Genomic DNA, 25,621 nt, shown 5'->3' on the forward strand with positions numbered 1-25,621 from the left:
TGGGCATGTGCTCTAACTGGGGATAGAACCAGCAACCTTTCGGTACATAGGATGACACTCAGCCAACTGAGTCACACCTTCCAAGGCTCAAAGAGTGATTTTAAAAACAGAATTCTCAGTGATTGACAAAAAGTCATATAATCACTTCAAGAGCCCACAAAAACAAGCTAGAGTAGCCTGATGCTTGTTTCAGTGGAACCCTTCAAACTAGACATGGATTGCTATTTCATTCTCAGTGTACAGTAGAGTGATTTGCCAAATATAACACATCATAATTTTGACAAATTTAAAGTCTGCAAAGAAATCCATTACACTTTTCCTCCTGGGGCTGCAATTTCGCTTTTACTGCAAAGTTTTATTGGTATCAGGGAAATAACAGTAAATTTATGCCTCCATTATTAGATCATGGCCAGTCACTTTTAAAAAGTTAACTTGGTGCAGGTGCAAATTTCCACCTAAGAAATAATGGAAGCCTTTTGAAACTACAGATCTTATGATGTGTTACCAAAAATAAATTCAATACTCCTGAGCATGGAAAATACAAAGCCTTTGAGAAGTGTAGCAGTGTATTTTATTGAAGTAGCCACTATAGTAAAGGGGTTCTAAGGGGTTCTAAGACTGCTTGTCCTTGTTGCAGGGCCACAATGATGGAGAAGGAAGGTCCAGCGAGAGGCAGACCCGGGGACACAGTATTTAAGTGGGGGTAGTTTTCTCTGATTATTATAGCAATACTTACAATAAAATATCTGGAGTAAAGGTACACAGACCAAGTGACCATTCCACTACCCAGAGGTAACTACTGTTAATATTTTGGCATATTTTCTTCCAGTCTTCTTTCTAGGCATGTTTTATATAATAATAATACAAAAATCCTACTGTATATAAAGGACCTTACCCTCCTTTTGGGGGCATTTTATCTGATGTCTTCTTATTTCACAAATTCTTTATAAACATCATTTTTCATGGCTGCATAAAGTTTCATGGCATCGTTGTACCATAATTGGCTTACCCTATCTGACCATGTTGGACTCTTTGGTTGTTTCCAATTTTCTCGCAATATAAACAATGCTGCGAAGAACATCTTTATGCATAAACTGTCTACATTTCATATTATTTCTTTAGGAAAAATAATCCATTGTATTCTCAGATGTTTTAAAATGTAAACTGCTACTCCCCTTCTTACAATCCTTTAGTGACTTTTCATTGCACTTGGAATAAAATCCAATCTTTTAAGGAGTTACCATGGTCTATACAATTCCTTGCATGATAAAATGCTTTCTACTTCTCGTATTTTGTCTTCTGTCTCCCTTGTTCCCATTGCACACCACACTAGATCCACAATGGCTTCCTTTCTGTTCATATAAACCAAGCTTTCTCCCACTTCAAGGTCTGTACATGTGCAATGCCCAGAGTGGGAACGGTACAGTCCCACCAACTACTGCATGCTGGTTGGGCCACATGATGGGCCTTCCTTGACCATCCTTTTGAAAGCAGCCCACCCCAATCACAGCCTGAAATTAGTCACTCATCTGTTTTCCGATTTATTCTCTGTCATTCCTTCTAGACTTTAATCTCCATAATTTTAAATCACCTAGTAGGTATTCAATAAATATTAACTCAATAAGTTCTTATTCAGTGAGTAAATGGATATATAGAATCTCAGAGTTAGAATGCCTTAGTTATGGACATCTATGGATATCTATTGTGAAATTGTACTCCTACTCATGATAGGTGATGGTGCCTGGCTAAAACCTACCAGCATCAGACAGCTTCACTTTAAACATTTTTGTAAATTTGATAGATGAGCAAAAGCTTTTTAAAATTGCATTAGTGGCATTATTACTAAGATTAAACATTTTTCAAATATTTACTAGCCACTTAATTTGATTTCTTGCAAAGTGTCTTTTGTTCATTTTTCTTCTGGGATTTTAGGCTCCTGTCTGTAGATAAGAACTTCTCCGTTTTGATCCCTTAGTTGATGAAACTTATCCAAGGCAAAAGGCAGCAGAAAGTGACTGGGGCACACTCACAACATCATGTATTATATATGAAGCAGCATCTTATACAATCAGCTTTCTGTAACTATTCACCATGTGTGCTGGGTTGAATTTGTGTGCCCCTAAAAACTCATGTTCACCAGAACTTTAGAATGTAATCTTATGTGGAAATAAAGTCTTTGTAATATGTAATCAGTTAAGATGACGTCATACTGGATTAGGGTGGGCACTAAATCTAATGACTAGCGCTCTTAGAAAAGGGAAGGTGGCCAAGTGATGGAAGAAGCAGAGAAAGGAGTGATGCAGCTACAAACTGAGGGCTGCCAAGAATTTCCCGGAGCCAGTAGAAGCTAGGAAGAGGCAAGAAATGATTCTTCCTTAGAGCATTCAGTAGGAGCATAGCCCTGGTGACGCCTTGACTTTGACTTGTAGCCTCCAGAACCATGAGAATAAATTTCTGTCATCTTAAGCCACCCAGTTTGTAATACTTTCTTACAGCAGCCCCAGGATATGAATACACCATGTAAACCTCAAGAAAAATATTAAAAAAGTAAAACCCTAAGATTTAAGCATAGCCATAAGACTTATTTGCAATACATGAGTTCTTACTTGATAAATCCACAGGAACACATTCTACTGTGATGTTTAGCTGCCCAGGAATAATCTGCAATTTGGTCTTCTCTGGCCTAGGGATAAAATAAGAATATTTTATGCTTAAAAATGATGTTTACTAAATGGACTGGTTAAACTTAAAAATTTTAATCTCCCATACAGGGTGGGGCAAAAGTAGGTTTATAATTTTGAGTATGTGAAATGGTTTATTCTTATATTATTTATTATTGCATTATTTTCTATACAAACAACTATAAACTTACTTTTGCCTACCCTGTATATGACTCACATTCATCATTTTAAGAAATTATAATTCTATTATACTGATTTACTGCAGTAACTCCACATACTTACTTCTTGTATTCTGAGAGCAACTTGAGAATGTCTTCATTTGAAAGCTTGCTACTATCTTGTTTATACAAAGGAGAAAATCTCCCGTCCAGATCCAGAGAGCCTTGAATATCTTTGAAAATGGGTCTAAAATAGCAACAAAAAGGGGTTTAAAATTTTTTTTACAGGATTGATAAATAATAAAATGAGTACTGGTAGAAGTATAAAATTGTGAAACTACTTTGGAAAATAGTTTGGCAGTTTCTCAGGAAGTTAAGCATGCACCTACACCATGATTCTACAATTCCACCCCTAAGCATATTTCCACATGGTACATGAATGTGCGTAGCATATTTATTTGTTACAGCCCCAAACTGGAAACAACCCAGATATTCCTCAACAAGTGAACGGATAAACAAACTGTGGTATATTCGTACAATGGACTACTACTCAAAATGAAAATTGATACATACAATAATATGGATGAATCTCAGAAACAGAATGAACAGAAGCAACCAAATAGAAGGGTACACACTGTATGATTCCACTTATACGAAGGTCTAGAATAGATCAAAGTCATCTATAGTGATAATTAGATTGGTGGTTGCCTGGGTGGGGGTGGGATGGCTGATTGGACAGAAACCTGTGGAAACTTTCAGGAGTGACTGACAATTTCTCTACTTCACATGATTGTATACATTTGTGAAAATTCATTAAGTTGGACATATAAAATGTGTACATTTTCATCAAAGATAAAGTATATCTCAAAGTTGACAAAACATAAATTAGATCTTTAGATCAATTTATATAGAGTTTATAATACATGTAGAGTTTCCAGTATAAATTTGAATTCTTCCCTCCCCCTTCTCCTCTCCCATTTTAAAGCAGCTATTTTACTGCAAAAATATGTGAAGTAATGTGCAAGTAGCCAACACACTGGAATAGCTATCGCCAGAAACGTAATTCCCCTGGCAGAGCCTCTGAAGATGTGGTTACAGACATTAACCACTGTTCCTACTTCTAAGCATACATCCTTTATTTTCAGTAAACAGGTTTATTATACATCTTTTAAATACTCCAGCCAAGCCTCCAGAGTGAGTTCCTGCTACTGCTGACAACCAAAATAATTCAGGAAGGAAAAATAGCATAATTTCTCATCCAAACTAGGGAATCAAATCTTCTAACTTAGAAGATTTTAAAATTAATTTCTCTATGAGCAAAAGAGCATCAATCACTTCACACCTGTCAGAATGGCTCCATCAACAAATCAACAAATGACTTGTGCTGGCGAGGGTGTGGAGAAAGGGGAACCCTAGTACACTGCTGGTGGGAATGCAGACTGGTGCAACCACTATGGAAAACAGTATGGAGGTTCCTCAAAAAATTAAAAATGGAGCTGCCTTATGACCCAGTGATCCCACTTCTAGGAATATATCCTAACAATCCTGAAACACTAATCAGAAAGAATATATGCACCCCTTTATTCATAGCAGCACAGTTTGCAATAGCTAAGATCTGGAAACAGCCCAAGTGCCTATCAGTAGATGAGTGGATAAAAAAGCTGTGGGACATTTACATCATGGAATACTACGCAGCTGTAAAGAAGAAGGATCTCGTACCCTTTGGGACAGTATGGATGGACCTGGAGAATATTATGCTTAGAGAAATAAGCCAGGCAGCGAAAGACAAACATCACATGATCTCGCTTATATGTGGAATGTAAAGAACTTAATAAACTGATGAATAGAATAGATTCAATGACATGGAAGCATAGATGAGACTGAGGAATGTCAGAGGGATGGAGGAGGGCGGGTGGGTGGAGGGGAGAGAGTAACCAAAGAATTTATATGCATATATGCACAACCCAAGGACACGGACAATGGTGGGGAGAGGGACTGGGGAGGGGGATGGGATGAGGTGGAACGGGTCATTGGGGAGAAAAAGGGGCATTGTAATATTTTTAACAAAACAAAACAAAACAAAACGAGCATCAAGCAGCTACTGCTATGGCCTTAAGGGGGCACAGTGTGCAACAGTAGTCTAGAGTAGGTTTTGAAGTCAGCTATGGGTTCTGATCCCTGCTCACACACATTTTGTGTAAATTTTTTCGTTTTACTTCTGTGCCTCAATTTCCTTCAAGATGGGGATAATAGTATCCATCTCTTAAGAAAATGTACATTAATCAATTAGACCACTGCCTTATACAGTTATTGAGTTAGCACTCAATAACTATAAATGATAATAACAGCAGCAGCAGCAATTGACTTTTCAGGCCGGGGCATCACTAAGGATGCTTATATTTAACCTTATATAATGCCTAACTATACCACCCTTCCCTACTCTTTGCGATTCACCTATCCTTGGCTATCTTTTTTCCCCCATTCTGTAAAACAAGGACAGTGTGCTTTTTCATCTATCAATATACAATGCTTTTTGAGACCTTCACAAAAATGACATGATTATAAATAGTGACGGAAGAGTTAATTAACTTAGAGTCTCCTACCCTTATGCTACTCTCCAGCACCCACGGAACATAATTAATTGAATTATTCAGAACATGGTGCCCTTTCCCCAGAAGTTCTAGAGAGCTGTGTACAGGCTGTTCCACAAACAAGCCAGTGAACCTTGTACTTCAAAGGTGGGATAAGCAAGAAACACATTTTAAGTAATCATTGTATACAGATTTGCAATATTTGGGGGAGGGGGCGATCATGTAAATCTACCATAAGATATGTGGTATAGATAACGTTTCCGGATAAATATACTACCTCTGAAGGGTTTGCCGAATTAGTCATCAGAAAGCAAAAAAATCTATTAATTACACACTTGCACTTAACAACTGCATTTTTTGCCTTCTCGTTTTTGTATGTTTTCCAGAATTATTCTATGCTAGCTTTTCAAAGCATAAACCCAGCCAACTCTGAAATAGTGGGCATACTGGATGTACATCATTTACTATAATTTCTGGTTTTCTGGAAAAAAATTTCCATCACTTTAGCAAATAAGCTCTGCTTTAAAATGCAATAAAACTGAGTGGTGTCAGTGGGATCAGTACCCCAAGCCAAAAAAAAATTCCCTGAAAGCAAAACATAAGAAGAAATGGAAGGGTTCTTTGATGCACAGCAAATTCTAAGAGAAAGAATTCTCATATCCTGTTATGGACTGAATGTTTGGATCCTGCCCCTGCCCCCCTCCCTCCCCAGCCAAAGTTCATATGTTGAAATCAATCCCCAAGATGATTACATTAGGAGGTGGTACCTTTGGAGGTGATTAGGTCATGAAGGTGAAGCCCTCATGAATGGGATTAGTGCCCTTATAAGAAGAAGCCAGAGAGCTTGCCTGCCCTCGTTGCACAGCATGAGGACAAAAAAAACTCAGCTGTCTCCAACCTGGAAGAGAGTCCTCACCAGAAGCTGACCATGCTGGCATCCTGATCTTGAGACTCCAGAATTGTGAGAAATAAATGTTTATTGTTTAAGCCACAAACATTTGGCATAAACATTTGTTTAAGCCAGTAAAACGTTATAGCAGCCTGAAGGGACTAGGACACATCCCAGGTGCCCCACAACATAACTGGCAAACTAGAACTGGCTTGTCAGAAACAAACTGCTGAATGCTGCTGGCAAAGACAACATCCCTCAAGTTCACATATGAGCATGATGAGGAGGGTCAAGATTACATATGTACACACCTGGCAGCCCAGGCAAAGGGCATTCTGTATTGTCCAAGGCGACTGCACACTTGCTTGGCTGTCCTGTGCACCTTCTGGGCTGTCTAAGGTCAGAAATAAGATAAGCTCAGATTTGTTCAAACTACCAGGGATTTCCCCCTAAAATAATTTCCCCAACTTATATAGTATAAAACACCAAAATCTAGAAAAAATATATTGAAATAGCTACAAATAAAACACAACACACATCAGGTACCCACTTTCCAAGACCAAAGCAGTCTTTCTTAAAGGTTTTATGTTTTCCCATTAACAGAGCCTTTGAGATATCTGGAGACAGACAAAATGGATGTAGGGTATGTTTTGGACCAGACTCCAATTGGGAAAATTTTAAGCAGTTTAAATGTGTATTTCCTTTTACACATGAGCAGACTAACACTCATCATTCTTGGGAGAAGTGGATATAGTTGATCTCTGAACTCTCAAACTAAAAGCCAAGTGACCAAGAGTCAATACAATTCATTTAGCGGGGATAGGAGCTGCTGTATGCACAGGCACTGGGAGATGACAAAGGATATTAACTGTCTATAGAATCTCAACGGGCTGTGAAATGCTGGCTACATGCTTTCCTTAGGGATACAGATGCCAGAAGCTTTTATCTATATTGAGACCCTTTTTTCTTCATAAATTAGTCACGTCTCCTCAGCATCTTCCACTTCATAAACACTACTCAAATACACAAGTAAATGCCACATAGAACAGATGGACTCTTCATAAATACTCAGTAGCTGGAGAGCTCTAATGAACTGTGCGTGAACACGGTCCCTCTCTGGGCCTCAGTTTTCTCATTTATAAAATGAGAGCAGAGAATTCAATCAATAATTTCCTTAAATTTAGACTTCAGAGCCCAGAAATTTGGATGATTATATGGTTCGCTGACTTTTAATGTTGCCATTTAAATACAAGAAAGAGTAAAAATCCCTACCATTTAATATACCAACATTTCATGAAGGAGAAATAGGTGTAATGTTTACAAAATGGCAAGGGCAAAAATCTCAGAATAAAACCCAGCCCTTTGAATTGAGTACAATTAGCTTCAGGAATTGCTCACTATCTTGTCTTTCTTTTCTCATTTCATCTTCACACAGGAGTAAATTCGACTACTACAGTCTGGCGTTTGGGAACTACAGAACTGGATCTTTACCCTCCCACCTCTGACATTCTAGGGTCGTCCATAGAGCTCGGCTGGGGGGGGGGGGAAGAAAGGTGGCTATTGCCAAGGACACAGTACAGTGTCAGTGAACAGATGTTACTGAAAAACCTTTAGCTCTTATTTTGATAAGCCAGCAGAAATCAGATTGTCATGTAAACGAAGCATAAATGAAAAGGGTGGGGAGTCACATTCAAGCTTTAGCATGCACAGTCACCTAGTCTAATGTACAATATTTTCACAACATGCCGAGAAAGTAGGTTTTGGGGTTTTTTTTGAGGGGTCACTGACAATTCCATTTAGAATATCAGTAAAAGGCAAGTTCTACATTAAGCTGAAATGTTCACAGACGATCTTTATAAATACCTTTGCTGGGTCTGAGTTTTTGATGTAGGGTTCTGCACAGTGCGCAATGTTGCCCTGGAGCACCTTTTCAATCCGTGCAACTAGAAAAATTTCAGGATGTGGATTCGTCACTGAGAAAATTCCCTGGAAAAAAATGATTTCCATTAGACTTGTTTATGTAACCTCACACATATTGTTGTTGATTAACGATTCCTAGTAGTGTTTTTAGCATAGAATGTTGGTAGTCAACAGAGAATCATGTCCAGGGCTATGGAAATAGGTTAACATTTCCTTTCAGAGTTCCCCAAACTCCCGATGTTCCTTCCAAAGTGGATTTTCTATTTTGTCACCTACTTCACATCAATTAGTCTCTAAAGTGCAGGTGGTTGCCCTTGCTGCTTAGTTTCTTGTGTTTAGCTGTTCGCAAGGTGCATTGTTGGACTTAATTAATACAACGTGTCTTGTTTGGCTTAATTGGCATGTGCTAAAATACTGTGCTTTTCTCAAATGGAACTGGGTAAACATTTTTAATTAAATGTGACTGCATGTAACTCCAGATCCATTCACTGACAATTAATACTGATTGCAGCTAAGAAAATGTGGTACTGGTCTGCTCAACAGCTTTCAAACTGCATAACATAAAAACTAAAACATCCTGTAGAAAGGATTTATTTGTGACAGGTAAAGAGCTCTGGGGCTTTCAATGTAAAGGCAGGAGACAAAGGATCCAAATCTCATTTTGTTCCTGTGGGCTTTATTTAAGGGTACTAATGTAGATGTAACTGAAGATACAGACGTTTTCTCTGAATGCATGTGGAACAACCTTGTCATCCCCTGCCCAGCTCAGCTTTTTCTAAATATAATGTCTTCCAAACAGCCTGTTAGTTGATTATGTCTGTTGTTTAAAGGAGCATCACACAAAGGAATCGAAGTGGAAAAATCCATCATTGGGACTCTACCAAGTTTTGTTTCTCTACTTGGTATATTATCAACTGTGTTAAGATAGTGCTTTCCAGTTTTCAAAGCATTTCAGACACATTATCTCATTTGTTCCAGATAAAACCCTCTGAGGTAGACAGAGCAGAAGAGAAAAGTGAGTGCAAGACATTAAGCTAAGTAATTCCTCCCATAGTCCAAAAGCTTGTAAGGATCCTGGGTTAATGGCTGATCTGGGTTTGAATTCCCAAGCAGCAAGCATGGAATGAAGTGGTTAAAACTGCTCAGGAGCCCAATTTCCTGGGTTCAAAGTCTGGCGCTACCATTTACGGGGTTTAGGCAAGTCACATCCCCTCTATGTCTCAGTTTCTCATCTATGAAATGGGGATGATGATAGTACTAGCCACTCAATCAACTTCTTGTATGGATTCAGTGAAGTCATACGCATTAGGTACCTGATTGACTAGAGTGGCCCAAAGCAACTCAAGGTCACAGAACTGGATTTCCAATACTGCCAGGAACATGCTGCTCGAGCTGTGAGATGTGGCTGGCAGACTGCCTCGAGTGTCATTTCATGCTTACCGACTGTCACCTAACTATGCTAGATTTTTGTGCATTATCTCAGTCTTCATAAAAACCCTCAAAGCAGCCACTATGGTATCCATATTTTAAAGATTAAGAAATTGAGGCTTAGAGATGTTTATACAGCAAGTAAGTGGGCCAGACTGTATACAGCCCTGACTGTATACAGCCCTGCAGCCAACATCTCACGCAATGACGCTGGATGAGAATAGTACTATCTCGGTTCTGGAACGTCTCCCATCTCGAACAATTTTGTTCTCGACCGAGATATTCAAGGAAAAAAAATGTCTCAGTTGTCAACCTAACAACCCTTTCCTGCTGATATCTCAGCACGACAAAAAGTGTCCTTCAGGCAACAAAGGCAAGAATGCCTTTGTTGCTGGCAAAATTGAAGATTAACACAATTTTAAAACATAAAGAGGTCATCAAGAGTGCTAATGTTGCTAAGGGTGTGAAAGTGCTCTCAAAACCACAATCACAGGCAAATGATTAGGTAGAAAAACTGTTGATTTGGATAAACGAAAAGCAGTTAGCCGGTGATAGCATTTCAGAGGTAGTGATACATGAAAAATTTGTTTAAGGCTAGTAGGGGTGGTTTGATACATTTAAGAAGTATTTATTTATAGATTAAACAATATATTAGACATGTACTGTATACAACAAATATTAAAATAGAATCATTTATGGGTCTGGAACAGACTAATTCAATTTACATGATTTCTAATGGAAAAAAATGACTCAGTATTCGAATAAATAGCTTCTTGAACAGCCTTCCAGAACTAATTAAGTTGAGAAGTGAGGTTCCACTGTACTGATTACTGCTATAGCTGACGTCCACTGAGTATCTATGGTTTCTCATTCCCAGTACTCAGCATTTCCCCACACTGACAATGCCAGCGAGGAGTATGATAACCTGAAACAATTTGACAATTGACAAGAGCAAGCTGCTTCCACTTGTTTATCTGTGATCACTATTACTGCTGCCCCTCCTAACAACCACATGACACCGAGCTAACATGGTGAGCCTGGTCCAGTGCCGAGCACTTTCCAGGATGGCACACCTTGTCTGACCCTCTCAACAGCCCTGGGACACAGGTACTAATGTTACCTCCAGTTTACAGGCAAGGATGCTGAGGCATAGAGATGTTCATTTTTTAACTAACACCAAGGATTCCAATGTAGGGGTATACTCTCTGGAGCTGTTCTGCCTTTTGTCGAATTAGCTTCTAGCCTTGCCCTGTTCCCAACACACAGAAGGGTAGCCAGAGAGAGTCCAGGAAGCCCATGTGGGCTGGGAGTCTGCCCTTTAGACAAGGCCTCTGGTCCAGTCCTCCTTTCTCACCAAGGAGGCATAGATGTGCTTGTACCCACACCCCCCACAAGGTAACTCTTACCCACTTCAATTCTCCCTCCCTCAAAAGAATAGGTCAGGTTCCCCCAGTTCCCAGCACTTACATAACCCTCTAGGGCATGGCAAGGCATGCAGTGGCAGGGGTGGGGGTGCTCTCTGCACCCTTTCACCAGCCCAACAACTGCTATCCCCCAGCAGGGAGGCCAAAGAGCCACAGGGAGGCAGACACCCAAGAGTCAGCAGCTCCCCACAATCCCAACTCAATCTTGGGGGACATGGGGCATTGAGCTTTCAGGGCATCTGGGAAGAAACTGCCAGGGGGCTGAGAGTAAAGTGACTGGTCACACTAACTGTGGTGTCAGGGAAGCAAAAGTACTAAATGGAGCCAACTTCCTCCATTTCCTGTGGCCACCCCATTGCTCCTCAGGAAGCCACTGGAGAGAAAGACTCTGAGGAGCAGATGGAGAGAGCCTAGAATGGCTCCCAGGCCCCCGACATCTACTAAACCCTGGAAGTTGCTTTTTCCTATAGATAATGCTGCCACTTGAATAGCCGAGCTGGAAGGGAATGGCTGCCAGTCAGCCCTTTGTGGGAGTGCTGGGGCTGCTTCCTTCTCTCTAGGGTGATGTGAAAGCAGTACATTATAGGGGTAAAAACCTGGGCTCTTTAGGGAGCCTGCTATACCTAGATTCACATTTTGTTCCCCATCTTATTAGCTCTGTGACCTTGGGCAAGCCACTGACTGCTCTGTGCTCAGTTTGCTCATCTGTAAAATGGGGATAGTAATAGTGCCTAGCTACTTTACTGGGGTGTTGTGAAAATTAAATTACTTCATACAGATAAATACCTAGAGAAATACATCATCAGTAGTAAGTGTTTGAATTGCCATTGTTGCTGGAAAATGGCTGAGCTGAGATCTGCTAGCATTGAGTCTCTTACATAGCATTGCTTCCTTGTCCTAAATGGGAAGAAGTTGAGAAAAAGACTTCTTCCAGATAAAATGTTCAACTATTTGAAGTCAATGACCATTTTCTGGTATCTTTAGTTGATTTGAAAAAGGGTTCAAAATGATAAAGCTGTTTGAAGCCACTGCCCATCATTCTCATGTGTCCAGCTCTCATCTATTCCTTTGAGCCCTCTCTCAAGCCCCACATCTTCTCTGGAGTCTTCTAAGTTAACTCCTGACCACTGACCTCTCCTCACATTCCAAGCTCTTCTACTACAATTATGCTGTATACTTTAGCACTTACTTGCATTCTGCCTGACATTGTTGATTGAGGCCTTTCGAACAGATCTAGGTTCAAACCCTGCCTGCACCATTACTGGTTCTGTAATGATGGGCAGCTTACTTAACCTCCCTGAACTGCAGTTTCCTCATCTGCAAAACAGCAATGATTATACGATTTCACAAGAGTGTGATGATTCCATGAGACACCAGTGGAAAACTCTGGCACACAGCAGATATTCAAAACATGTTGATTTTCTTCCTGACTTAGACTACAAGTGGGATGACACCTGGAAGTGAGATCACAACTTCTTGCATTGAACATATAGCTAGGTACATTGAAGTAATACAGTAAAATACATCATTGGCTTAAAAGGACCTATTTGATATTGTACAGGAAATTGTAAACATACAATTCAATAGCAAGTTCTCAAATATTTATAACACTGAACTCACTCAATCTCTCTTTTAGAAGCACAGACTGTTTTATGGAATGTGCATATATGAGACAACTATAGTCTGAGTAACAAGCTAAGGGGCCGTAAGGGAATAAGGGACAATGGACAAAGCTACCAAAGAGCTATAGCCCAAAGAGGGTAGTGACAGCACATATTTGGCAGTCTGTATTAATGAGCATAATCTTTGACCCTCAAAACCCCAATGCTGGGAATTTATTCTAAGTAGATAATTCAAAAAATTAGCTAACGTGTACACACAAGGATGTTCAATGCAGTGTTATTTATGATTTCCAAAAATTAGAAATATTCTAATTAGCTAAATCAATGGAATACTCTGTTAGCCTTTAAGAATGTGACTATCTAGAAATATTGATATAGAATGATAACCACGATGTTAAATGAATACAGTAGGTATAAAACAGCATGAATATGATATACATTACATATACTTTTATACAAACTGTATGTGTTTATATATACACACAACAGAGCTATCTAGAAAAATGTTCACCAAATTGTTAATAATTACTCTGTGGGTGGTGTTTTTACTCTCTTCTTTCTACTTTTTTATTGTGTGAATTTTCTACATAATAATGTGTTTATCTTTATAATCATAAAAAAGAACATTTTTATTTTGGGGAAAATAAACCTCCTTACAATGTGAGCTGCTTTGTTCTTCTTACTTTAATTCTTTGCCACACTCTAGTTTCCTTTCAATTGCAAAAGTCTAGAAGGCAATCAGTTCTGCTCTGCCTAACCTCTTATAGCTGCCACTCTGGTCAGAGGTCAAAATGCCAGGGAACTGTTAGGCTCTTTCTAAAGGGGATTCTTTGTACCAGACAGGACGGAAGAGAGTAGCATTACAGCTGCAACACAAGCATTTCCCTCCCATTGCTTTTCAACCGGAACTCCTTATATAAAGAGCCTTTATGCTCCATTAAAACTATCTACTCATAATGGAAATAGGAATTAGGGATGGGAGGTTATTGTGGGGTCACTTTTTCTTCAAAGAAATAAGCCTTTCAGGTACCTATTGCCCTGCTCAGAAGTATGCACATGGGCGTGTGTGTGTGTGTGTGTGTGTGCGCGCGTGTGTGTCTGTATCTATGTGTCTGTCTGTCTCTATGCTTGTGTATGTGTGTCTGTTATCTGCAGTCTATGTCACAAAACACTTTGAGACTCACATCATGATCCCAATTAAAACATTACTTCTCGAGTGTATTACTAGCATATTTATTTGTTGGTTTCTATTTTTACTCTCCAACTTCAGCCACTAGAAAAACACCTATACACAGATCTTACAAGAGATGAATGCCCATTGAAAACACTGGCCTGAAACAATGAAATAACCCAAGGGTGTTTCTGTTTCTTATTCTGAAGGCGCTGCCAAAACGAAAAGATCATCGTTTACCTGCTTTATGTAGCGTAACTGAGACTCAGCAATTCCGTGAATGAAAGACTCGGGTGAAGAGCTTTTTGCATGTCCATCACTGGCTGGTTGGGCTGAAGTGCCCCACAGCATTTCCCGAACAGATGGGGGATTAAGGTCTACGTGGAAGTCAGCTGAAATCTTACAATTGTTCTTTACATCAAATAAGGCAAGATTGATAAAAAAAGGTTCAACCTGGGAATGAAGACAATTCCATTTTTAAACTAAGACTTTTTTAAGTGGAGGGTGGGAAGGGACACAAATTACAAAATAATTTTTTTATTCCTCAAGTATCTGTGATTACAGTTTCTTTCTGAGTTTAGCTAAAATTGCATTACAGCTCATTTGTACAGAAGAAAGAACATTCTAGATAACAAGCATACAAATTTTAACTTTTGTCAGGTATAAATAATTTCACACTTATAATTTTTTAAATGATGAGTAAAAATCAGAAGCTAAATTTAAAGCACACCAACTGTTCTATAAATAACATTTAATTTTCTATAGATTTATCGAAATTACCCCAAAATAATGCCAACGTTATAGAACAGAAATAAATCTTCCCTTTTGTTATGTTACAGTGAACTGGATTATACATTTCATAAGAGCTAATATCAGTCAACATCACATTACTTGACAAAAGCTTTGTTGCCCCATCAGCAGCTTTGGAAGACATGATTCCTCTCTACAGATGGCATTTGAAAGCTGGTCACAAAGAGAAATTTCATGCCAGATGGCATAAAGATTAACCCTTCACACACAGAAAGTCTGCTGGTGTATTTCGGCTATATTGTAAGAGAATATTTTTCAAAGACAAAACTAGAACCAAAAACAATCAAGATGATCATGAAATGCAGACTCTTGGCAATTTACATTTATAGTTTCAAGTATTTCTGAGCAACTCAAATGATCCACTAATAATCAGAATTTTCTGTGCAGAACAAAATTTATTCACTCTGAGAACAGTGAGTGAGGCTGATTGCACAGCATCTGGACCCCTGCATGGCTTTGGTGTTCATTACTCATGGCTCTGAGCCAATTTCACAGAAGTCACATTCTCTAGTAGAATTCACAAATTTGAGGGTTCTCCAGGTTCTGGAGACATGTCTCTCTTGAATGTCAAGAGCCTATTCTATCTGCTATTTTAAATAGGTAACACTTTCACAAATCTTTCAACATGAAGACATATTCCTATTTTGGCACAAGAAAGACATTTATGAAATTCTTCCATGTCAAAGGTATCAAAACATGTAGCAATGGAAGTTTTATCCAGTAAATTAGTTCTCAGTGATTAAAAAAAAAAGATGTTTTCTTAATGCACTGGTTTAAGGGAGGTAGAAGGAAAAGTCATACATACATTTGTGGGTGGTCCTTTTGCATTGTCTCCAACTTGACCCAAAATATTGAAAGTTAAATCATGGCAATTTACCAAGAAACGTTTATTGCATTTCTCCTCAAATGGCTTTATATCAGGTTCAATTCCTGAAAAGTCCAATCTCTACAAAACAGATAACATGAATCATTTCCAAAGGAAAATAGGATTCATATTAATATAGATCTATGAGTAAAAATTACAGAATCCAACAGTTCTCTGTCCATTCCTCATTTGAACTCTTTTCATTTTATTATTCAACAAGCCTTTGTAGAGTTCTTAGACTAAGGTTCAAACACCAATAAAGAAATGCTGGAGGGAGATAATAAGGCTCTGATTTCAAGCAAAGGAAAAGTCACAATGGTGTACCATGACCTACAAAGCCCTATATCACATGACTTCCTACCTCTCCTCTCTGACCTCATTTCCTACTACTTTTGACTTTCCCCCCACCCTCTGTTCCAGCCACACTGGCATCCTCAGCTGTTTCTCTAGCACACCAAATACACTCCCACCTCAGGGCCTCTGCACTTGCTGTTCTGCTGGGAACCCTCCTTCCTCAGATAGATAAATGGCTTACTCTCTTCATTTCATTCAACTGCCATTTCCGCAGAGACCTTCCTTAACTCTATAAAAAACTATACACACTCTGAGAGTCTATACTCCTTTTCCTTGATTTAGTTTTCTAACAATACTTTTAAAATGTTTACTTAGGTGTTTATTGTTTGCCTTCCCCACAAAATATATGTTTGAGAATGGTAGGAGTTCCGTTTCTTTTATGAGCTGTACAGGAGGCAAAACTGACATGAATGGACATGGGAGAAATCAAGAATTACACAATGGTCTCTAACTTGGAAGATTCGGTAGATTGTGATGTTATGAACTTAACTGTGAAATCAAGACGAATAGCAAATATGAGGAGAGAATGAGTACAGATGATTTCAGTTTGGGATGTGTTGAGTCTGAGGTGATGTAAGTGGTTGGAAAAACAGGAGAGGTCTAGGTTGGAGATCTCGATTTGGGAGTCAGTGGCAACTAGGTTGAGAAGGAGGACAAGGTTGGAACCCTGGTGACCACCTACATTTAAATGATGAACAGAGGGAGAGAGGTGTCTGTGTAGGAAACTGATAAACACTGAGCTCAGCTTCTAAAAGAGCTGTGGTATTGTACCTTAGCTGCCACAGAAATACACACACACACACACACACACACACACACACACATATATATATATATATATATTTTTTTTAATTTTTGGTATTATAGAATTTGCTTAAAGTTTAAAACAAAGATATTGAGAGTCAAGGAATTCCTCTTAGTACGGGAGGAATTTGTCCCTCCCCAAACAAACTCACAGAATCCTCCTCCTCAGCTCACAGAGCTCAGGCAATCTAAGTTCATCTGTTCATTTTGAACGTTTGAACAGACTGACATTCTGTTCACAAGTGGGAGGAAAAGTATCGATTGTGGGACAACTTACTCTACTTTCATTAAGACCAGAGACATGGCAGGCAGGAAATGACTGGGTGAATCTGAGCAGAAAATACTGCCAATATGAAAAACTCAAGCCAAGAAACACAAGAATTTTTCTCAATTGCCGAAGTAATTCAAGCCAAAACAGGTATTGCACCTAAAAAATCTTGGATAATTATAGCCATTCTGACCCAGCCTGTATCACTAACAAAATCCTCCTTAAAAGAGCCCAAAATGTAATATGCATACCTGAAAGCACAATCCTTCCCCTCCCCACTCCTGAGTCTATTTATCTACAAAGGGAATACAAATGTGTGGGCCTAGACAGCTCCCCCCTGAACACTTATCTATCTGTGGAGCCAGAGGAGGCAAGTCATTGCCATGGAGATCAATTCTAATTTCCGTCCATTTATCTGCTCTCCTTTCTATCTTAGACAGTGGAATGTGAAGAGAAGCTGAACTAAACCACCCCAGCCCCCAAATCCTTTCCCTTCTGAGGTCTGTGAGTGCAAATATTGGGACATATGGCCCCCCAGTAGTTCAAGGTGGGAGCCATTCCCTTCAGTCAGTCAGTGTTTCTTTATTCTCTAAAGTCCATGGTAGAAAGCATATCTGTAAACACTGAACTGTGGCGAGAAGAGAAGGCTGACGTCACAGGATGGCACTTCGCCTAGTAAAGGTACTCAACACATACGACATGGGCTTCTCTCTAACGAGGCTGCCTTCCATAATCAACATTAAATTCAATTTTCTGTCTTCAAAGTTTCATCACTACTGTGAATTGTTCTCTCACTTGTAGCTCACTGATAAGCAATTCAAACATAAAATCAGTTTAGTTCCATGACCACAAAAACACTACATCACTTTTTTTTTTTTAAAGATGCTGAATTTAGTTTCAACCACAGTCAATTGGCTTCTTTGTATAGAATGAAAGGGGCTGACATGTCCAATTAAAGCCCAATCAGGAGGAGGGAGGGGGGAGGGGGATCAAAGCCTCAGACATGCTTGGAACAAGGAAATAGCTGAATGAATATCTTAGAACTAACATTCCCAAGGCCTGCTATACTGTTAAGTCATATAACTTATATGCACAGTGTAATAATGATATAGGAGGGAAAGGAAAGATGAAACATTTAAAACAAATTTTTCCCATATAATAAAAATACCACATGAAAAAATAAAATTACTTGGAAAAAATTTCTGCATTATTTACAGACTATATACTTTTTCCATTTCAAACAAAAAAATATTGTAATTAGGAAACTGTAAGATGCAAAAAGAAGACACCAAATCAGTCTTCCCAAAATTATATTTTCACTAAGAAAAAATTGTAATGCTAATATAATGCATATTTTTCTATTTAAAAAAACACACAAAGATTTTAACTAGAAATCACATGTAGAAAAAGTGAAAAGAAAAAAATCAGTCATACCACAAATAATTTCATTTTCTCATGAAATGTTTTTCATTGGGAAAAATACATGTAATACTTAAATACTGTAGAATTTTTCCATTTCAACCAATCAGCAATTTAATTAGAAAATATTATGAAATTAAATATTAACTGTGTATCTCTTCGTTTAAAAAGTACCTAACTCATGAAAAGGTAAAAATCCACATGCACATAAACCTGCATTTCCTGTAGCACTTCCCATTTAAAGTGATAGTAAGCCAGACATGAAAATTACCGGTTCTACAGGCCTACATCAAAACTGGAAAATCAGTCGCCTGTTTCACGTGACCTGGTGTTCTTTATACTGCTGAAACTCACTGTTACTAGACCACAATTGTATCTAATAGGTTAAAGGAGCACCAACACCATCTTGAAGGATTCTTTAACTTATCCATTTTGAGGCATGAGATGAAGTGAAAAGAACATAGAGAATTGAGAAAGAAAATCATATATATTTAGTCCCAAACTATCTGGGTATGTGACAGTCCTCATATGACAAATATAAAGCAATCAGTATTTCCCAGGAGTGCAAAAATCAGTGATTTCAACATTTTACAGGTGGCGTTTTTTCCCAATAAGCAATAATTGTAGGATTATTTAAATAAATACATTATTAATACCTGAACTTCCGAGTCAAAAGAAAAGAGGTTCTGTCTTCCATCTCCTCTACTGAGTTTGTTTAGCTGTTCAGTTTCTCTTCCATACTAAAAATTTCAAAATATATATTTATATATATGCATACATGCACCAAACATTATTTCCTTCAAAACAGTATTAAATACCATTTAAATATATAGTTTCTGTGAAACTAGCAACCTGACACAGCTTCAAAAATATCCCATTCTCTATTTCCATGTACTTAAGACAGATAAAGAATGCTTGCTTGGCAGAGAGTCACTGTCACTATCACCCACAATAAGCTATAGATCAGGTTCTTAGACACTCTATGTTCCTCTCATAACATTAAGAATATTGTTCAACCCGTAGTACCAAAAGGAATCCAAGAGACTGGATGCAAAAGAGAAATAAACAAGACAGAAAATACTCTCTTTTACATATTCATGGTGCTAGCCATAGAATATTATATACAATTCTGATTCTGTCACCTTAGGAAAAACATAATGGGCTGTACAGTCTGAAATGACAAAGAGTCAGAAGGGGTATGTTAAAATCTATAAAATCACAGAAATCCTAGATCAGGGGGTCATGAGTATGTTCCTAAATTTTGGAAAATAGCTTTGAAACTTAAGAGAAGGATAATTTTAAAATATAAAAAGATACTTCTAAAATTGTGTAAATTAGTAGTCTAGGAAAAGGAATAAAGTAAAAATAAACAGGTTTGACAAGTATTTAAATAAATAAATGAGTCATTAAACTTTCTAATCTATTGTAGTATAGAGTCCACAGAGTATAATATCTAACCCTACTAAGATAGGTGTGATAATCACCTCCATGCTTTCAAAATTAGCTCATTTCAAGCTCCACGGAGAGAGTAATTAACACAAATTATATGTGTTCACCAAAATCTTTGAAATTATTTATATACATATGTATTTACATATAGAAAATATATGATTTGCATATGAAATTAACATATATAAATCATTAGATTGAATATTATGTTCAATCTGCATCAACAGCCCCTTGAAAGGAGAATATTTATTTTATGAATGACACAGAGTACAGTCAGCCTTCCATATCTATGGGTTCCACACTCACAGATTCAACCAACCACAGATCAAAAATATTGTTTTTTAAATGTTACATTGCTGCTATGGTGTACCATGTAATTAGTCCTATGATGGTTGCACCTGTACTGAACATGTACAGACTTTATTCCTGGTCATTATTCTCTCAACAATACAGTATAACAATTACTTGCCTAATACTTACATTGTATTAGGTATTATAAATAATCCAGAGATGATTTAAAGTACACAAGAGAATGTAGGTACATTATATGAAAATACTATGCCATGTTATATAAGGGACTTGAGCATTCTCGAATTTTGGTATTCCCCAGGGTCCTGTAACCAATCCCGTGAGGATACTGAGGGATGGTTGTAATTGAACTGAATAAGAAGTAGCAAATAAAACTAATAAAGTCACAACAATCTACAAGTACTTCCTGGCACCTAGAAGAAGAAAAAAGATTTTCCAAACTGTTAGTTGGCACTTTACAGGTCCAACTTCAGGAGTGTAACTTTTCTTTTAAAATCTCTACCTGTTGCACTAATTTGCTGTTGCTTTTAACTTAGAAATGACATTGCCAAATGGAACCCAGCATTAAAACTTTAATAGCTAATCCTGCATTATCTCAGTTGAAGGCAAGTTGCCATAAGAAAGAGGTACCTTCATCAGTTCTGGATGCATGCTCCTTTCCAAACTGGCCATGATGCTCTCGGCTTTGCCTTGGCTGCTAGTTTCATCATCTGTAAATTCATTGAAAGCAGATGTTCCAAATCATGCAGACCATTACTAATAACCTAAAAGGAATATCTTAACTATCTCTCCCACCCCATCCTCACCTACTAGATTTATTGCAAAGAATTTTGATTATGAAAGCATAGGGAAAACTTTAATGGACTTTTGAAAATCTGCCATGAATTCTCTATCCATTTTAGTCTGGTTATATTTCATGTGTCAGAGCCTACACAGTATCAACTCTTAAAAAAATCTATCAACCTCCATAGTCACTTTTAATGAAGAAGCAGGTCAACCTTCAAGATTAAGAGTTAAATGTTCACCCTACACAACAGACATTTCTATGGATTAAAGACAAGGGCTTTACCTCAATAATGAATCGTTAAAAAATTCTGACCTTGTGCTGCTTCTACTGTCTCCTTTTTTTCTTGCACTAAACTGTCAGTATTGATCTGGATAATCTTTTTCAAAGTTATCAGCCATTCCTCCATCTCTTGCTCATTTTCAGCAGCCAGATAATGGCTGTACTTATCTAACATTTTGAGTTCAAAAGCATGGCGGCGCATTTTGGGGCACTAGAGGAAAAAAAGAAAGCATGTGTTCAGTTAGTCTAGTTGCTCTTTTAATATTAGATTTCACTAGTTTATTTACTTCTACCTCAACACAGCACATAAGTGCACCAATACTTTTACGAAAGAATTGCTTCTTTCAACTAGAAATAGGAATTCCAAGACAATGAATGACCATGTCAAATGTCATCTTTTTTGTTCTCTCAGTACTGAGCACAGTGGTATGTGCACAAAGTCAGTATAAAATGCTATTTGTTGAGTATTATCGTTTAAGGCCTTTTGACATCCATCACATTTAGAGAATAACACTGCAACATAAAAGTAACCAATGTTTTATAATTTTCACCCTGCTTAAAGTTTTCCTTGCATATTTGTAGATTTTCAAAATTGGCCCTTAAAAACAGGCTTAAGTGGACCTGAAATAAATCTGGTACTTGCTTTATATCATAACATAAAATGCAATATCAATATCTAATGCACTTGACCATGCATAAGATGCACAAAACTGTAGTTGATTCACATTAAATTGTGGCTCCCAGTAAAAAAATAAAATAAAAAATGGAAATGGCCAATGCTGATAAAATGGCAAATAAAAGCCGCCTCCTTTCTTCAAACATGATGACACATTCTTTTATATTACCACCTTCTCTGTCATGACCAAAGAAATGACACACTCCCTCTCCCAAATACCTCAGCATTAGCTTTAAGAAATGTTCATGAATCAATCATTTCTACTGCACAGTCATTATTCAAGAAGGAACCAAGAAATTTGCTCCTTCTCATCTTCAAAGCATAGTAAAGGATGACATCAGACTACTGTAGCAAGTCATAAAGATTTATATATTTGAAAATATTTGGGAGGGGTGATCATAAATAGATGAGGAAAGCAGAGCCTAGGAACACTATAAAGAAAGGTCAATCCAGACTACAGCTAATTGAGAGTTTCTGTGGTTTGTGTGTTCTCTTTCTTCCAGTAAGATAAAAAAGCTGTTATTTATATGTATATGACACCTTCTAGTCACAGAGATTTTCATATTCTTACAAGTTGTTTTTCATTTCATTCTTATGACAATCTCATTTGATCAGGTAATAGATATCATTAATCCCACTTTACAGTTTTAAAAATTAAGATTCAGGTATGTTGAGGGCATTGAACTCACATCCCATGCCTCCTAATCAGCCCAGTGCTCCTTCTAATTGACCATGCCACCCTGGTTCTGTAGTAATGGCTCCTATCTCTTGGTCAATTGACTTTTTATTTAGATCATCTCTCTGCCCTGTTTCCCACCCATCTTTGTCCATGACCTCTCAGTAATTCAAATCAGCAAACATTTGTAAGCCACTACTGTGTGTAAAACACTGATAATTATTATAGAGGACACAGACATGAATAAGACATGGCCCCTATAGTCCAAATATGAAGGTGGAGAATTACCCACAAGTTAGAGTATGATTCACAAATTAGAGAATAATAGAGGAAAAAGCAAAGTGGTCACACAGGGAAGGTGGAGCTTAATTCCACTTGTTGGGTATGAGGATGAGGAAGGAAAAAGAAAATTGCTCATGGCAGAAGTGCTATTTGAGCCGAGTCTTGAAAGATAAGGTTCAAACAGGAACAGAAGGGGAATGTATATGTCAAGCAGAGAAACAAATGTAAGAAAGGCACATACATGTGAAACTCTGTAGAGGGCTTAGCCTAGTATGATTAGAGCACAGACTGTATGGGGGCATGTGCTTATAAAGCAGGGTAAGGCCCAATCACTATGGGCCTGCAATGCCATGGTAAGACATTTAGATCTCACTCTGTAAGACAATAAATCAAGAGCCAAGCCCGGCTGGGCGTGGCTCAGCGGTTGAGCGTCGACCTGGGATCCAGGCGATCAGGGTTCGATTCCCAGTCAGGGCACATGCCTGGGTTGTGGGCTGCAGCCGATCAATGACTCTCTCATCATTGATGTTTCTATCTCTCTCTCTCCTTTCCTCTCTCTGAAATCAATAAAGATATTTTTTTTTAAAAAAAACCAAGAGCCAAAAGGTTTGGGGTAGACAACTGAAGGACCCTATGTCTGTCTTAGGAAGATAGATTGGAGCAGGACAACAAATCCGAAGGCAGGAAGGCAAGACTCTAGGCAAGAGAGGAGAAAGAGGAGAACCAGAGGAAGGGAAATGAGAATGGAAAAATGGTAAGAGATTCAAGAAGCCCTTCAGAGCTAGACTTCAAAAGACTGGGCAAACACCTGAATACTGGCACAGATCAAGAGTGGGCCAACTGCAGAAGATTCTGAATTGTCTAGTATAACCATGTTGGTGGATGAGATGCCGTTAACCAAGAGAGAAAAATGCTGAGGTTCTTAAGAGTTGATCAATAACCGTTTTTAAGAGAGATAAAGAAAGATTACCTCTACAGCCCTACCTGAACAACGTCAATGCAGGCGTCCAAGTAGATGCAACCTTTAGATTCTTTTGAATTTTTTTCATCTTTATATGAATTGAGAATATATGAACCATCAGGAAGTTGAGTTAAGTAAAAATACCGTCTCTTGAACACCTATGGGGGAAAGACCAGCAATGATACATTTGTTACTTTATACACTGCATTTGAAATGTTTCTTTGAACTAAAAACCTTGAAAAGCTTGCCACAGGCATTATATATGAACAATCCTCAGACAACTGTGAGAAGTTGTTAGGAATTATAATGACTCTTTTTTTTAAGATGGAGAATTCGAAGTCAAGTGATTTACTCTCAGTTAATCAAATATCTAGAAAAGAGGTTTTAACACTTTAAAGTTTATGAAGTATTTTTGTATTTGAATTACTATTTATTTCACTATAGCATCCTTTTCCCATTTAATTGCAAATCATGACTGGTCTTATAATTTCCATCATATCATCACAAATCCAAGTATAAACATAATATATACATACACAAACACAGCCCTCTATCACATATTTATATTTCACCCACACATCTGACTGCACTCACCTATGCTGTTCCAGTGTCCCCACTTCTGAGAGTCCAGCTTATAATGCACTCACGGAGAGTCACTAGTTACCTACCAATTGTGCAATGACCTGAATGCTGAGATTTGAGTCAAAAGGCCCAATGGAGTTGTGCCATTTGTTTGCAACTGGGGATTCACAACAGTTAAGAAGTAGTCTGTTCCTACAACTCATAGCAAAAGCCACAGGAATTGGGGAAAAGGAAAAAGCCTGATTCGTTCTGATGCTATCTCTTTATTCTCCCCTGAAAAGAATCTTGGACCTGATGAAGAAAGTGAGAAAAGGGGATTTTGAGCTTGCTGATGAATCTATGCTTCTTTCAGTAAGCCACAAACTCCAAGCTGTGTCAAGCATTTGTTAGGGTAAAATTCACCAGGATGACGGATCTAGAATAACATCAGGGAATGGGAAGAGAGACTAGGAAATAGACTTTTAGTTATTATTGAGGAAATGCATTCCAATGCATCTTATGTTACTCGCAGGAGTTCGCTTTCAGATTTAAGCTTGCCATATTTAATCGCCCATCCAATTATCCAGTTATGATCTGTGACTATTTTAAGAACTATAATTATGAAAAGAGTATTATTTGGCAATCTCATTCTTGAAAACTACTTCACTTCTGGCAAAGTACCTGAAATATCAACAATTTATTTCTCCATAGCATCAGTAAACAAAATATAGAAACATGTTAAGGGGCATTTCTTTTTAGGAAAACCAGTAAATAGAAGTAATATACTTGCAGTTATTTTGGCCTTGTTTAAACATCAATTTTACAATGAATGACAAAAATATACCAGTGGGAGGAACACCCTAACAGGTTAGACTGGTAAATGCTACAGCTTCTATTTCAGGGAGTGGCCATGTGGGCTATGTCGTATCAACAGAAAGGAGTCCAAGCAAGAAAATATCACTTTGTTTTTCAATGCCAATCAAGTAAATGTTACAGCATTAGGATACTAAGGTAGAAAGTGTGTGTGTGGTAGCATATACATACATTTTCATATTTGATTTACCCACAGTTAAGTTTACTCAAGCTGAGAAAACTTGATTCATTGGAGAAATCTAGATTCATACACAAGTATACACATGGTAAATATATATAGACAGAAATAGATATGTTTGCTTATTTTCATGACAATGGTTCATTCACATCTGTTATTAAAATGATGGAACCAGAGGACCTAAAA

The 25,621-nt window shown here is 37.9% G+C and overlaps 1 protein-coding gene across 2 annotated transcripts in view; it reads right to left on the reverse strand.

Annotated features, from left to right (window-relative positions):
- The window catches only part of DOCK11 (dedicator of cytokinesis 11), a 172,090-nt gene that overhangs the window by 88,607 nt on the left and 57,862 nt on the right, over positions 1–25,621 (reverse strand). For both annotated transcript variants that reach the window (XM_081125565.1, XM_081125564.1), the window contains exons 7-16: positions 23,847–23,981; positions 21,262–21,439; positions 20,793–20,872; positions 19,061–19,144; positions 15,500–15,640; positions 14,125–14,337; positions 8,183–8,305; positions 6,631–6,713; positions 2,964–3,086; positions 2,607–2,683 (exon numbers count right to left, since the gene is read on the reverse strand). In XM_081125565.1, the coding sequence (XP_080981691.1) occupies positions 2,607–2,683; positions 2,964–3,086; positions 6,631–6,713; positions 8,183–8,305; positions 14,125–14,337; positions 15,500–15,640; positions 19,061–19,144; positions 20,793–20,872; positions 21,262–21,439; positions 23,847–23,981 (1,237 nt within the window). The remainder of the gene's footprint in view (positions 1–2,606; positions 2,684–2,963; positions 3,087–6,630; positions 6,714–8,182; positions 8,306–14,124; positions 14,338–15,499; positions 15,641–19,060; positions 19,145–20,792; positions 20,873–21,261; positions 21,440–23,846; positions 23,982–25,621) is intronic.

This window comes from Miniopterus schreibersii (assembly GCF_964146895.1).
Source record: "Miniopterus schreibersii genome assembly, chromosome: X".
Classification (NCBI taxonomy): domain Eukaryota; kingdom Metazoa; phylum Chordata; class Mammalia; order Chiroptera; family Miniopteridae; genus Miniopterus; species Miniopterus schreibersii.